The following is a 14,811-nucleotide window of genomic DNA, read 5'->3' as shown; positions in this document are numbered from 1 at the left end:
ATGCCTTACTGCTCACACATCAACTAGCACTTGTTTGGAAATTTTTTTAAACGGATTCTTCCTAAATCCTTTCGTGAATTTGTACTTTGTTCAGCAAGAAAAAGAAATGATTAAAAATGGTCTTATTATATTAAGTAATAGAATAAATACACATTATACCTCCATCATTTTCACCATGCAGAGTAGGCCTGCATGGAGACACGATGTCCCCCAACTGAAGCTTAACATACAAAAACAAGATCAGAAAATGTATTGCTGTCAATCATCCAGAAATGGCTTTTGTTATCCTTCCTTGTGTCCCCTGGACCTTACATTTCATCATTAAGATGTTCCTTTTGATATTTTATCCTAAATCTTCAGGATTACCCCAAGAGCCATCAGTTAAGGGTTAACTGACGTCACAGGCTTGATGTCTGGGTTTGTTTGTTTTATAATTGAGTTGCTTCAACCATACAAATGGTAGAAATAGGAATGTCTGATGTTGGTAGAAGACTTGTTTATCCCCCATACGCTGTAAATAATGGCCAAAAATGGTTATTCTGTGGAGGGACGTTTACTATAAAATTTTTGACTACCAATGTTACTTAGACCGATGGGAACTGGGTTTTAAAGGCATCTACCACAAGGATTATTTTTTTGTTTTTAGTTTTAGAAGAAGCTAACAATAGAAAACAAAATATGACAAAACCCTTTTAACTTTGGTCGTAGGTCAGAACCTCCACTTGCCCTCCTAAAGAAATATAATGAGATTTTTAGACTTTTATTCCTTGCAGTTGTATTCAGGGAACATGATCTATTCTAATGAGCCTGGTTACAGCTTGGTTCCACCATACAGACAGCAAACTAACGGAGCTAGTTTTTGCCGTGTATCCTCTCGCTGAACTTTAAGAATTACTATGAAATTACTCACCTACAGGAATTATTTAAGTTATTATTAATAAACTTAAAGAATTCTGATGTTCTTTCTATTGCCGTCAGTTTTGTTGGGCAAGTTTGTGGGCCGATTCTATATTTGTAAACCACCCAAAACTCAGTGTTATAGGCAGAGGTGTGGTAGTTCGTAGACTTTTTAAAAAGAAATTCTACAGTGGCCATCCGTTCCACACCTAGTCTTTCTTCTTCTTTCTTTTTAATCTGTTTTTCTGTAATGAACTTTAATGCCCTGAGTAAAATGACTGTACAAGAAAAAGTAGCAGCAATGCATAGAACCTGGAGTTCTTTTTTTTTTCTTCTAGTGTTTGCATTCTATTTCACCAGCCCCATTTCTACCCGCTTGTTCCTAGTGGGGGCAATTCTAAGGGCATCCACTTTTACAATCTCCTCTTTGCTGTACGGTCTGCCCCATTATTTTAGTTGCCCTCCACTGGCCTTGGTCTTCGTCTGTCTGTTGTATTATAACAAAATGCTTGAATTTCCCTGGCTGACAAACTGGTGTACTAAATATTTATTTTATCCTACGAGAAAAATGAATTTTATTTCTAACCTTTAAGTTACCTTTAAATGTCCACTTAGAAAACTGTGCTATTACATAAGATCTAGTAATAGAGCTGAAAGCATCCAATCCTAGTTTTTCCTTCCTTCAGTGAACTAGGAAATTGCAATCCTGCATGCTGGCTGTCAATTAGCATTATCTCCATTTGTTTTAGATCCAGACAGGCGGTCAGTTTCCACCATGAATCTTTCGAAACATGTTGATCCCGTCATTAGCAAGCGGCTCTCCTCTTCATCTGCAACTTTACTAAATTCTCCAGATAGAGGTACAGTCAAAAGGAAAACAAAACAAAAGTGTTCTGTTATTTACTTAATGCTTTTTTTTTTTTCTGGATGTTTACAGCTAAAAATAAGCATCTGAAGTTGCTTTCCCTACGTTTCTTAAATAGGAAGAACAAAACTTCAGAGTAAAAAAGCAATAAACGGCTGAGCAGCATTTCCCTTGCGACAAGAACCTTGCTCATTTTAGAACTTGGCTGAATGGTTGCATTTAGCAGTGATGAAAGCGGTGCTTCTCAACTTTTTAGTAAATGAGTTTACAGCTCCAGAAATCACCCACTTACCCACCACCATGCAAATAATCTTTGTTACGAACATTTATTTTACTTCAATCATGTTGTCTTTGACTTTTCATCTGTACTTTGGGAATTCCAAGCTTTGACTTTCTAAAAAATCTTGAATGATTCATGTTGGTAGATTTCATTTTGCTATTTGATTTCTAATTTAACCAAACCTTGCTTACTGCATCTCTTGTGCGTGTGTGTGTGATTGGTTTTTGGTGTCCATTCATTTTGCTCTCAAGGGATTTGGCCTAACTTCAAGAATATCATCATTGAAGCCTCCTACAACTTTTAATAATCATAGTCCTCCAATTATTGTTTTATTTGAATTTTGAGTTTTACTCATCCCATGGATTTACAGTACATGAATGTTGAGCTATTTATAAAATTAAAGTTTTATTTTACATATTTATGTCATAAAAGGAAAAATCAAGTTTTTAAGATAAGCTATGGTTTTACAGAACTTAAAGTGATTTTAAGTTAGAAAGCCAAAGAATTACTGTGCAATATAAAAACACATACTCTCTAAAAGTAACAAACTGTGGTTATTTTGAATGATTTATTAGAAACTGGGAAATGTTCAGTGTTTATAGTCTTTAAAAAAAATTCAATGTGTGCATGTTCTGTGTGTATGTGTATTCATATATTTGGTATTGTGTAAAAGTTGTGTCATTGTAATGTACAATATTATACGTGTTGATGCTATTTTATAACTAATAACTAATCTCTTAAAGCAGTAAATGTTGAACAATTTCCTAATCTTGCCTTTTAACCTAAAGCATTCCTTTTTTTTTTTTTTTAACTAATTTGCCTAAATCATCAATATTAGACTTGTAGTCAAATTAGGGGCCTTCTATATGTTAGAGAAAAGTATTATGAATTAACATCCCTTTCATAAATAGCCTTTATTTTCAAACTCATTCCCTTAGTATAAAATATAGCATATGAGTGCTGTTCTTACAGTTGTCTACTCATCTTTTCTTTGGATTTGATCACTTACTCAGCACTTTAATTTTATACTTTTGTGAACCTATGTCTAAGACAAACTACAATTGGGATTTTATGATACTTTGAAGTCAGACCTTACTTACTGCCTCTTGCAGTTCCACAGCTGAAATTGGGGTAGATGGGCAATAAACCAAACAATATCCTACCACCCTTCTATGGGATGACAGTGATTTGTCAACTAGCAACAGGATTGTTTAAAAGATTCTGCCTGATCATATCTGATTGGATATTCTTAATAGGATCTTAAAACTGGGAGAGTTTTATTGGATGGCTCATCTGTTCCAGTTGGGGTAACAGAGTTCCAGAGATGATTGCAGAGGTTAAAGACCCGATTTAATAGCCTACAAACTAATTGTTGGAGAAGAGGGTCTAGCACAGAGATCACCAGCTCCCAACCTGTGTTGTTGTTACGCTGTGTCTTCAGTTCTTACCTTCCTTAGATCAACCCTGACTTTATACGTTCTTCCTTTGAGTGAGGTTAAGGATCAAGGGAAGTTCAACAGCCAGGTCCAGGAAACCGCCCCATGAATCATGGGGCCTATCAAATCGAATCCTAAGCTAGACTAATAGGATCAGAGGAAGAGCACTAAATTTGGGAGTTCTGCTGCTCTGCCCCCTTGTCAAAAGAACTGTGAACCACCAGTTCCTGGATCCAATAGGCCAGGTCAAGTTTGGCCATGAAGGAAGATTCAGTTCATCCAGGAGCTGCCATGTGATCCAGGAAGCTTTTTTTTTTTTTTTTTTTTTTTTTAAGTTAGACAAAACTTTCAGTAGGACCATGAGGGGGCTAGGCCTTTTAATGAGAATAGAAATTCTTCTGAATTTGAACTTCTCTAATTTATAAATTTAAGTAACTTAATTTTCTTTTCTGCTCTCTTTATATTTTTCTGCTGTCTTTTTTTTTTTTTTTAAAGATTTTTTATTTATTTATTTGACAGAGAGAGACATAGCGAGAGCAGGAACACAAGCAGGGGGAGTTGGGAGAGGGAGAAGCAGGCTTCCCGCGGAGCAGGGAGCCCGATGTGGGACTCGATCCCAGGACCCTGGGATCATGACCTGAGCCGAAGGCAGACGCTTAACGACTGAGCCACCCAGGCGCCCTCTGCTATCTATTTTTAAAAGTTGGTTATGCTTTATTAAATTAGGAAGCATTCTTATCAAATTATTAAATTAGAGGCTTTTACAGACAAATCTATTAAATCACCATTTACTAGATTGTCTGAGCTTTCTCAGCCCTATAGCACAGACCTTCAAGCTGATCTTAAATTGAGGCTCTGATGCGATGAAGGTTGACATTCAGCCAGAATGCTCTCCTGGTTATTAAAAATACTGAAATATTTCCATACCAGTTGGTAAATACCCACTTCCCCAAGCTGTGCTTCCCCAAGTCCTCCAGAGCTAATGCATGGCATCCATTAGCTCTGTGCCTCTGCCCTACTTGTTTTTAAATATTTTGATTATCACACTTGAATATAGTGTCACACAGACTGAAAAAATGACCTGAGTTAAAAGAAACCTCTGATTACCAAAGATTTTTATAATTGCTGCAATAGAGAGAATTTTACCACTGGAAATTTTTGCATTAAAAATGTGTGTTTCTTAATATTCTTAAGCTACCTACTTATCCACATTTTTCTCAAGGAAGGGTAAGGATTTCAAAAAAAAAGCAAGAAATGAAATTGCCTACCGTTTGCTTAAAATTAGTCCATACATATTTCCCTAGAATCTAGATCACAGGCAGGTTCTGTTTGACTGGAACAGGGTTTTTTGTTCTTGTTTTAATTTGAATTCACTGCCATCATTCTAAAAATCGAGTATCTCCTACAACATTTGGGTTTCCTACTTCTCGTGAACTACCAGGATCTGGCAACACTTGCCTGATTTTTGCATGGCACCCATCGGAAATTGAACAGTGATTTCCTGCGTATGGAAGATTGGGGTAGTGCAGATATCTATATTTGTGTGCCTCCCCTGGTCCAGATGGTCTGTTATAGGAATCATCAATATCTCATTTTTAAGTGATTAAGTAGGATCAATACTAAATATTGTTTCACGAGAATTAATATCTCTTCCTTCAGAGGCTTGTCATCTTAAAATCAGGCGCCTCTAGGTGGTGGTGGTGGGGACAATAAAGTAACTCTCCTGTCCTAACCTTTACAAAAGTTATCTTCTGAAAGAGATCTCTCTCTCGTTCAGGGCATAGTAATGAACGCAGAAGCGGAAACATGTTCCTTCTGGCAAAATCTTTCATTCACGCTGTTACATCTGTAAAACAAATCTCTTTGGATTTGCTTTAAACTAACAAGTCAAAGGGGGGTTTGAATCTTCATTTGAGGCGAATTCTTTGGTTGATGCTTTAAAGACTCACAGAAATAAAGTTAATGAACTTCTTAATCCAGGGGGAAAGAAAAGACCTGTCTTCTCAATGGTAAACCATCTCTGCAGTTGTGAGCCAGTCATCCCACAGAGTTTATCAAGGAAAGGAAGCATTCCTCTGTTCTTCCCCTTCTCATCTACTTGAAAAAATAGAGTTCTGTTGAAGATTTTCATTTCATCCTTCTCACTCCTCCCCACTGGTTTTCTTGTGTGACTGTATTCTACTTGTAGTTTACACTCAATTCCATTGTTGGTGCTCACATACACACACTTCCATATTATAGTGTATAACAGCCCTTGTTCCGCTGTCATTCTACCGTGTAACTGTTACTCTATTATATATGTATAATTGTATATATACAACATATACATATTTATATAATCCTTTTATTTATGATTGTCAGATAAGATTTAACTCTGAAGACTCTCCTAATAACAGAAAATCTAATAATTCACTAATTCTTAAATTCACCACAGCCTTGATCAAAATAACCACTTTTAAAAAAATAAAGTCAGGTAATTAAGGTAATTACTGGAGGTTGGTAGTTCCTTTCAAATAGGAGCAGATATTTCCTATACCAACATTTAATATCAGATAACTTCTGTTAACTAAAACTAGTTTTTTAGAGTTTAAATGTCATTCCTTAAAATACAACATATAAAAGGTTATTGAGCGAACAATCGCTCCAGAGGCAAGAGGATTTGCACCTGCTGTTTATGATACAGAACAGAACTGGCCTTGTCAGGTTTAGACAGTTTTAAAGACTTTTATCAGTGACTTGGGAGTGTGCCCTGAAATAGAGATGTATGGTTACCTTACTTTAATGATACTTTTAGGATTTTGCAAGCTTCTTCCCTGATATTTTTGGAAAGTACCTTCTATATTTTCATAGGCCACCACTGGAAGCTAACAATATAAGTGAAGTCATTAATTTATAATTAGCATGCATTTCCTAACAGTGGTCTTGCCACCAAGCCCCAATACAGTTTGGGACTATATTCACTGCATTATTCTAAATTTATTTTCTGGAATCTTCACACACCCGCTAGTAAATTCTCACATTAAGTTTATATTGGATTTTGGTTTTTGTTTCATTTCGTCTTGCTTCAGCTTTACCCTTATCCTCCACCAAAATGTTTATGTTGTTGCCAAACAGGAACCTGAAGGAACCTGGCTTGCCGAGTGGAAAAGTCAAAAGGAAATCCCAGACAGAACTTTGCATGAGCCCTCTTTCCTTTTATTAGATCTAATTTCCCCCCAGTTGACGAAGTAGCCGTTCATGGACATCTAGCAAAATGTAATGGAGACCCTTTCTGTCTGCATTTATATAGAAATGCAGTCTTGCATTACGCTGCCAAAGCCTGTGTTGGAGTTGATTATACAGGATACTTAGGAAGCCCCTTGGCTGAGGTGTGTGCCATTAGTCCCCTGTCCATCCTGATGAGGGCAGATAGGTACAACTACATGCCAAACCTGACGGTGACGTTGATATCTCTGTTTTGTTACCTGTTCACTCCTAAAGAAGGGGGTTAGCAAGATCTGCATCCATAAAACTAACATAGAGCCCGTCACAAACTTAACATCTTGAAGAAAGGCAACGTTATGAAATAGCTCCTTCTCTGGGCAGAGTTTCCGTCTCCCAGACCCTATTCCTGCTGTCCTCCCTGGAGAGCCTCGTCTCTTGAAGGCCTGGCATATGGAAGCAATAAGTATGATGCTTTTGCCCCTGCTCCCCCCGCCGGAAAGAATTCCTCTAACATCTTGCTTATGTGGTGACGTCTAGCTCGCCGCCTGCAGCTCAGCCCATGGGAGAGCAGCGTTGTTAACAGACTGCTGACGCCCACACATTCGTTCCTGGCCAGAAGTAAAAGCACAGCAGCCTTGTCTGGAGATACAGGTAAAACTGTCAAAGTGCAACTTTCTTGGTGAGGTAAAGTCCTCCTTTTAAAGCACACCTGAGCCACCCCGGTCCATCTAATTATGTCTCAGTCTTCCCCATTGTGTTTGCTTCTCTTTCCCTGGGTGCAGTGGCTTTGGAAATGTCTGTTGGTGTTGGTTTCACGCTCCTGGTACTGTTTCCTCTTCTCATCTTATCTGGACACCAGATGCCAGGCAGACAAAGGATGCCCCTCCTTGTGATTAGATGGCTTCAGATGCTTCTGTGTGTTTGTAACGTCACCAGAAAAACCTACCCCTTCCCCGCCTTTCTCTCTGCCCCTGCATCTGAGCAGACCATCAGAGGTAGACATGATTTAATATTTAATACTGATGATAGATGGACTTGAGACTAAAATCAAAGCCCAGGTCGATTTAAGCAAGAGTTTCACGATGTGGCTTGGGCTAGCAACTTCTGCCTACGCCAGGCTTTCGTATGTAATCTAGGAATTAGTACCCTCTCAAATCTCTAAGAGCTGTGGAGAAGGCTAATTACAGTCTTCTTCTTTGTTACATACTTTGAAAATATGGAGAATGTGCCAAGTACTGGTTATTATAATTAGTTATAACTCCTCTATGTTTTTGAAATGCAAAGCTTGCCCGAATGAGCCAATTAGTTTAATGAGAAGTTAGTGTAGAGCCTAGATCTAGCTGGAAAGAAAGATACATCTTCAGCTTTTGGCAACATCTCTTTTGTGGTGAGTTGATTTGGTTTTTCCCAAATATCTCTGGGCACAAGAGGTATATCTCTGTAAGCAGCCTAGCAGCCCTTGTCTTAGCACTTGGGAAATTACATAGCCTCTTCATAAAGTTCCCTTTAAAAATACTTTGCCTCTGCAAGTTTCTTCATGTTCATTAGCCCTCTTTGCAAATCATTCTTGGTGGTTTTATGATTTTTTTTCATCTCTGGTGTCCAGTGAGCTAATAACAACCCTAATTCTCACAATACCCCCAGGAGGCAGTCGAAAAACCGAGTGCAGACATTCTTACCACCTGCTTGTGGAAACCAAGTGCGGTGACACTAAGTGACTTATACCAGAGCCACTTAGAATTCTGATTGGTGGACTGGGTCTTAAACGTGCTTCCCCCCTCCTCCCTCGGTGCCTGGAGTGATGCTCTGTGTACAGTTGTGCATTCAATTAGCTGGACCACAGCATTCTGTGTTTTCTGTGAAGGAACTCTCCTGTCAGCTGTCACATCGCATCTGAGATTTTTCCAGGGGAGAAAGTACAACTAATTTCAAGATAGTTTACTTTCTGTCTGGGAATGTCATGCTCTTACACAAGTCATGAAAGTTTTTCCACATGTCCAGCTAATTGAAGAAACTGTAACATTGCTTTTTAGTCCTGTTTCATAGGATCTAAATAATTTAGAGCTCTCATGCTTTGGAATCTCAACCTCGTATGTTGTTTCATACTGAATGACTGCCTCGCAGCTGAAGAAGTGTCTGTCTTTGCTTTTTCTGTCACCACTAACTTGTGTCAATTCTTTTCGCTTCTCCTCCAGTCCTTTACAACATCATTCGCTCATTCTCCACCCACTCTGCCGGCCCATCTTCCCACATTCTCTCTTCACTGTTGTAATCAATCAGGGTGCTTTTTACCTGCTAACTGGCTGTTCTTTACTTTGCATCTTTCCCATTCTCCTTTTCACAAATGGATACATTTCTGAAATTTTACAGTGAAGCAATGCATAGGCCTTTACTTGAGTTGTCGCTCTCATTAATACATTCCTTAGATCATTGTTACCTTATCGTTGCATTGATACAGCTTATATTTAATGAACCAAAACTACTGTTTTAATTTTTTTCCATTTGAAATTATATATGTAAACATCCCTTATGTTTATCTTGTCAGAAACGCTGTATTCATCTCTTTTCCTTTTTCCATCTGCTCTCCACGATTATTCTTCCTTGTCTTTCCATTTTACTGTTGTCTCTTGAGTTCATCTTATATCTGGTTGCCATTGGCAAGAGGATGACCTACATCCAGAGCCAGGGTTAAAGAGCAGATCAAAACAGCCATCCTTACCCCTAGGGTGTTTGGTGATTGCAAACTCCCAGAACACGCAGTAAGAGCACTTGAAATTTGCAAGAGTCTCCTACCTCTCATTTGTGGCCACTGCTTTGGGTCGACTTCTCCGTGCCCTTTTTTTTTTAAGATTTTATTTATTTATTTGACAGAGGCAGAGGGAGAGAGGGAACACAAGCAGAGGAAATGGGAGAGGGAGAAGCAGGCTTCCCGCGGAGCAGGGAGCCTGATGTGGGGCTCGATCCCAGGACCCTGGGATCATGACCTGAGCCCAAGACAGATGCTTAACGACTGAGCCAGCCAGGCGCCCCTCCACGCCCATTTTTTTAAAAATACATTTAAAATACATGTGATTATTACGGCTCAGGGTTAAAAGAGTTGATACATATAAAATGTTTAGACTAGTACCTGCACATAATAGGCCCTCAATAAATGTTATTAATATTATTTATAAGTTTTCTGTTCTCTGTGCTGTACTCCAGCCACTTGTACTGCATTATCTTTTCTCTGCACTTTTCATATATCGTTCATTTAGAAGATCTTGAACAAGTTAAGTTAATGCACACTTGTTACCAAGAGTAGAAGGAAATAGAGATATTATAGAAGACTTTCTACTGGACACTCCATAGAAGAATCTTCATGTTTAATAGAACTACTTTGGGATACCAAGAGCACTCTGGGAAAATCAAAATACTGTATATTATTGCTCTTACTCTTTTCTTAAGAAGGGCAAGATAATTCCAGTAAATGATTAAAGGTTTCAGGTTTTCAGTAGTTGCTGTTCACAACAACAACCCATTCCATGAAACGTAATGTCCTTAGAATTTACAGTGTTCGTTTTAGCCAGTGTTCCTTGAACAATTAAATTTGAGGATTTTTGTACAAACTGCACTCAATAGATTTAAGGATATTTTCTCCCTTTGCTTAATATTACCTCAGCGCTGTAATAAAGAATGAACCAGAGGGGTGATGAGACTGGCTTAGACCCATGAACATCTCAGGAAATGCTCCCTAGATACTCTTGAAATGATTTTCCACTGGAGGACAATGAACTCCTATTCCTGTGTTTCCTTTTTCCTGTCAGACCCAGGCCTCAGAGCAGGGCTGTGGTCTAGAGTTTCTTGATTCTGGAGCAAGGTAAATGGCCTCTGGCTGTGCCCTGGGCGGTCAGTGCCTTTCCTGGTCATTAATCCCACAGAAGTACCTTGTGCCAGGATCTTATTCTTTAAGATTTTATTTATTTATTTGACAGAGAGAGACACAGCGAGAGAGGGAACACAAGCAGGGGGAGTGGGAGAGGGAGAAGCAGGCTTCCCGCTGAGCAGGAAGCCCGATGTGGGGCTCGATCCCAGGACCCTGGGATCATGACCTGAGCCGAAGGCAGACACTTAATGACTGAGCCACCCAGGCGCCCCAGGATCTTATTCTTTAAATGCATTTGATTGGCTTGAAGAGTATTGCATTATTGAACTCTTTCGTGTCTGGGAAATGCAAATGCTTTGTTGTGGTGCTTGAAAAGAGTTATTTTCAAATAGTTTCCCCTGTGATCACAAGAAGCCAAATGAGACTAGGTTCTCCTTTCTCACAAAAAAAGGAATCTTCCTTCACCATTAAGGTCTGAAGCAAAGTTTATGTGAACTCCCAAGTTAAGATACACATACTCTTTTAAGGAGGACTGAGGGGGAATGCAAAATGTTTTAGTTTATCCTGAAGCAATAGTTCTGTTTTCAGAGGATTGGAAAAGAGAATGCAATATCCAGTCCATTCCCTGCCTTGACCATTTAGCGATACCAGAAGATAATGCAAATCATTTAATAAGAGAGCACGTAAATAAATAAGCAATCTGATCAACTTTCTGTCTGTAAATGAAACCAAAATAACATTTTTAACTCTATAATTCCAAAATTCTTAATTTTCCTTGTGAAGTTTTGAGTTTTTAATTTATTAGTAAATACTATTATACTTAGCTGAAATAATGGTCTTTTTAAAAGTTTGCTACAATGGCAGTAGGTACGTAAAGTCATTTTATAAAATCATCCAAGCACATAGTATTCTCCTCTAGGAGTCATGTTTAATTGTCTAATTTTTTTTTTTTTTTGCTGGAGGATAAGATTTCTGGGCGAGATCTGAAAAATGAACCTTGGAACCTTAGAACCCACACTTTTTTGTGTGTAGTGGTATATGAACTTCCTTAAACCCATTTTTTGCCCAGAATCACTTGGTTAATGACAATGTTCCTGTGAAGGTGAATAGTCAGAAACTGATTTTTAAAAAAAATCCCAACCTGAGTAAAACAGTAAAAGCTATTCACGATTCAACTTTATTTTTGGCAGTTCTAACATATGTATGTTCTATTCAGCATTTGAAATGATTACATCTCATCTCCCCATACCTTCTACTGCTTGTTAATAAACCATCAAATGCCTTGGCTTTTTGGGAAAACCCAGAAGGCATGCATCTGATTTGGCTTTAAATAGACAAAACATTTACAGAATTTGTTTCTGGAAATTATTAGTTATCCTGTAACACCTAGTAAGACTTGGTTGTTTAACATTGTAAAAATCCCGTTGCTTTTTTTCTAGTGGCTGTTGAACCTTACTCCTGAAATAGGTGGCGTCAATCTTGCTTGCCTGCTTGCTTACTTCCTGTCTCTCCACCTTCTGTCCCATCTTAAAGCTAATTAGGAAAAATCTGATTATAAACAGTCCTTATATAAAAATGATCTATCACTAATGTAGTGTTCTACCAGAACCATCAGTTCATAGGAATATAAGCCCATTGCTTTCCTTAATTATTAGGCTACATCTGTATCTTTCATCACTATTTAAATAGCCAAAGAACTCACATAGTCTAGATTTTTCACTTGGACATGGCTTCTTTTTGGACACACCGTAAACTGATAGGACTGTGAGGAGAGTTGGAATATGATGGTTCTGGACACCTTTAGGTAATAACTTCTTCTCCCTACTTTTCTCTCTATCTCTGCTTTGCTCCTTTTCCTGAACCCGCTTTTGGCTTTCCTTCAACCACTCTTCTGGCACTCTTGTGTGTAAAACAATCACCTATACCCTAGTTATCCCCATTTGTCCTCGTTCAGCATCTTGCAGCCCCATCAACATCATGCCCTCCAAAGCTGCACACTCTAGAAATCTGACGGATCGGCCAAAATTCTTGGTAACGCCACCGGAGGGCTCGGCGCGAAGGAGGACGGCTCACGGCACCGCGGTGAGTAGCCGGCGGGAGCGGCCAGGCGGGTCTGTGCTGTTTCTGTGCAGGGTGGACACCAGCCCCGGCTGCCGTGTGGGTGTCAGAGTGGGAGGTGCCCACACCTGGGTGGTGTCCCCACGCTTCCTCTCCACTGGGGAGTTGGGCTCCCCATAAAAATGTGAATTTGAGGATGAAAACTATTCTCCATTCAAGGGCGTGCGTGCGGCTGAAGTACCATATGGGGGCCTGTGTACGACTAAAGGTCAGGCCAGCACGCTTTTTCCTGTTTGCAAGTCAGACAGCCCCAGAAGGGGGTGTGGGCCTTCGCAGCTGCCTCTGCATTTTATTAAACCATATCCAGGAGCTGACTGAACTCTGAATGTGGTTCACCAAAAAGCAAAATAAAGAATTTTTGTCTGCTTAGCTAATCCCTGTCAAGGCCCAAATCCTACAATATAGGAACAAAGTATTTTGAAAACACTAGTGATTTGCTAGGTAACGAATTTTTGAAAGGCACCTGGGCTGTGTTATAGACTCAAATTTTGCAAGCAAAGAATATAATTTGTACTTGTAATTACTGGCAAGGTGGCTGAGCTAACATGAGTTTTCACCTATAATTAATTTCATGCCATAAATGCAATGAGGTAACTTGTGTGTCTCTAAGAGTCTTTCTTCCTCAAACTGTGTGTTATTTAGTATCTGTTGAAAGAAGTAGATACAGTTGTGTGGTCTTCTCTTAAAGGATTCCCCAGTCAACCAGAAGATCTCATTGCCTCTCTCGCATGGGAATACCATGACCTGTTTAATGAAAGGCTGAACAATTTTTTTTTAAATCTTAACTTCCCAGAGTGTTGGGATTTATAAAGCTGGTGGACACATAAAAGGATTTTGCTTAGTTGTTTGAGAATAATTTGAGGATTGTGAGAGCTTGATGGCCTTGCCTCTCGGCAGTTTTCTTCCAAGCCCCAGGCTTTCAGGAATCAGTGTTTAATTCCTGATTGAGCCAGACCTCCAGCCCCGCAAGGAGGTCTTGCAAGTGAAGCTTGGAGGTGAAACTACCTTTGATGGCTGGGTAGTTGTTCATCATTAGCACATGAGATTCAGAGAGCCTAGCTGTGGATAAAAAGCAATAGTTAGAAGAGCTTTGCCCCCAAAGGTTGGGGACTTACTGAAGAGGGAGAAGCACTTAGCAAAGGAAAAGCATCTTGTTGTGGATAAAAACACAACCTAACACACCAGGAGGAAAGGATGAGAGCTGACCCTTGGTCAACAGATTAAAGGAGAGGGATTTGTCATCACATGATTCAGAAGCTCCACTTTCTCACCCATTTTAATTTTTTTTGATGCCTTCCTTGTCCTGTATTTGATTTATTGGTCATCTTTTCACCTCTTTACCAAATATTTAGGCAAATACCTATTTCCAGAAGTGACTCACAAGTCTTTTATACCCCAGAGCTGCCCTGTGGAATTCAGTTGAGCCACCAGCGACCTGTGGTCATGGAGCACTTGAAAAGTGGCTAGTGAGAATGACAAACAGAATTTTCAATTTAATTTCCTTTTTAAAAAATGTTTAACTATAGTAAAAAAACATGTAACAAAATTTACCATCTTAACTATTTTTAAGTGTACATTTCGGTAGTGTTATGTATATTCACATTGTTGTGCAGCCTGTCCCCAGAACTAATTAAATCTTGCAAAACTGAAACTATCCCCACTGAACAACAACTCCCCATTTCCTCCTCTCCCACCCCCTGGCAACCCACCATTTTACTTTCTGTTTCTTTGAATTTGACTACTTTAGATACATCCTATAAATGGCATCATACGGCATTTGTCCTTTTGTGATTGGCTTATTTCACTTTGCATAATGTCCTTAAGGTCTGTCTGTCCATGCTGTAGCATGTGACAGGATTTCTGTCCTTTTTAAGGCTAATAATATTCCACTGTATGTATGTATGCATATACACATGAACACACACATGTACACATATGCCACATTTTGTGAATCCATTCGTCTGCTGGTGGACATTTGAGGTGCTTCTGCCTCTTGAATATGAATAGCACTATGAATAGTCCTGCTGTATACATGGGTAGCAAATATCTCTTCAAGATCCTGCCTTCAGTCCTTTGGGATATATACCCAGAAGTGGGATTGCTGGATTTTGTGGTAATTTTCTTTCTAATATTTTGAGGAACTGCCATA

The 14,811-nt window shown here is 39.1% G+C and overlaps 1 protein-coding gene across 6 annotated transcripts in view; it reads left to right on the top strand.

Moving 5' to 3' along the window:
• MAP7 (microtubule associated protein 7) overlaps positions 1-14,811 on the top strand; it is a 171,196-nt gene that overhangs the window by 132,518 nt on the left and 23,867 nt on the right. For 5 of the 6 annotated variants that reach the window (XM_081829064.1, XM_081829066.1, XM_081829069.1 and 2 more), the window contains exons 6-8: positions 1,647-1,757; positions 7,220-7,333; positions 12,499-12,626. In XM_081829064.1, coding sequence (XP_081685190.1) covers positions 1,647-1,757; positions 7,220-7,333; positions 12,499-12,626 — 353 coding nt within the window. The remainder of the gene's footprint in view (positions 1-1,646; positions 1,758-7,219; positions 7,334-12,498; positions 12,627-14,811) is intronic. The other variant, XM_081829065.1, reaches the window with a different exon arrangement.

This window comes from Leptonychotes weddellii, chromosome 8, assembly GCF_054177405.1.
Source record: "Leptonychotes weddellii isolate Sample4059 chromosome 8, ASM5417740v2, whole genome shotgun sequence".
NCBI classification, from domain to species: Eukaryota; Metazoa; Chordata; class Mammalia; order Carnivora; family Phocidae; genus Leptonychotes; species Leptonychotes weddellii.
The sequence above is the reverse complement of the archived record's forward strand: the minus strand, read 5'-3'. Positions and strand labels throughout refer to the sequence as shown.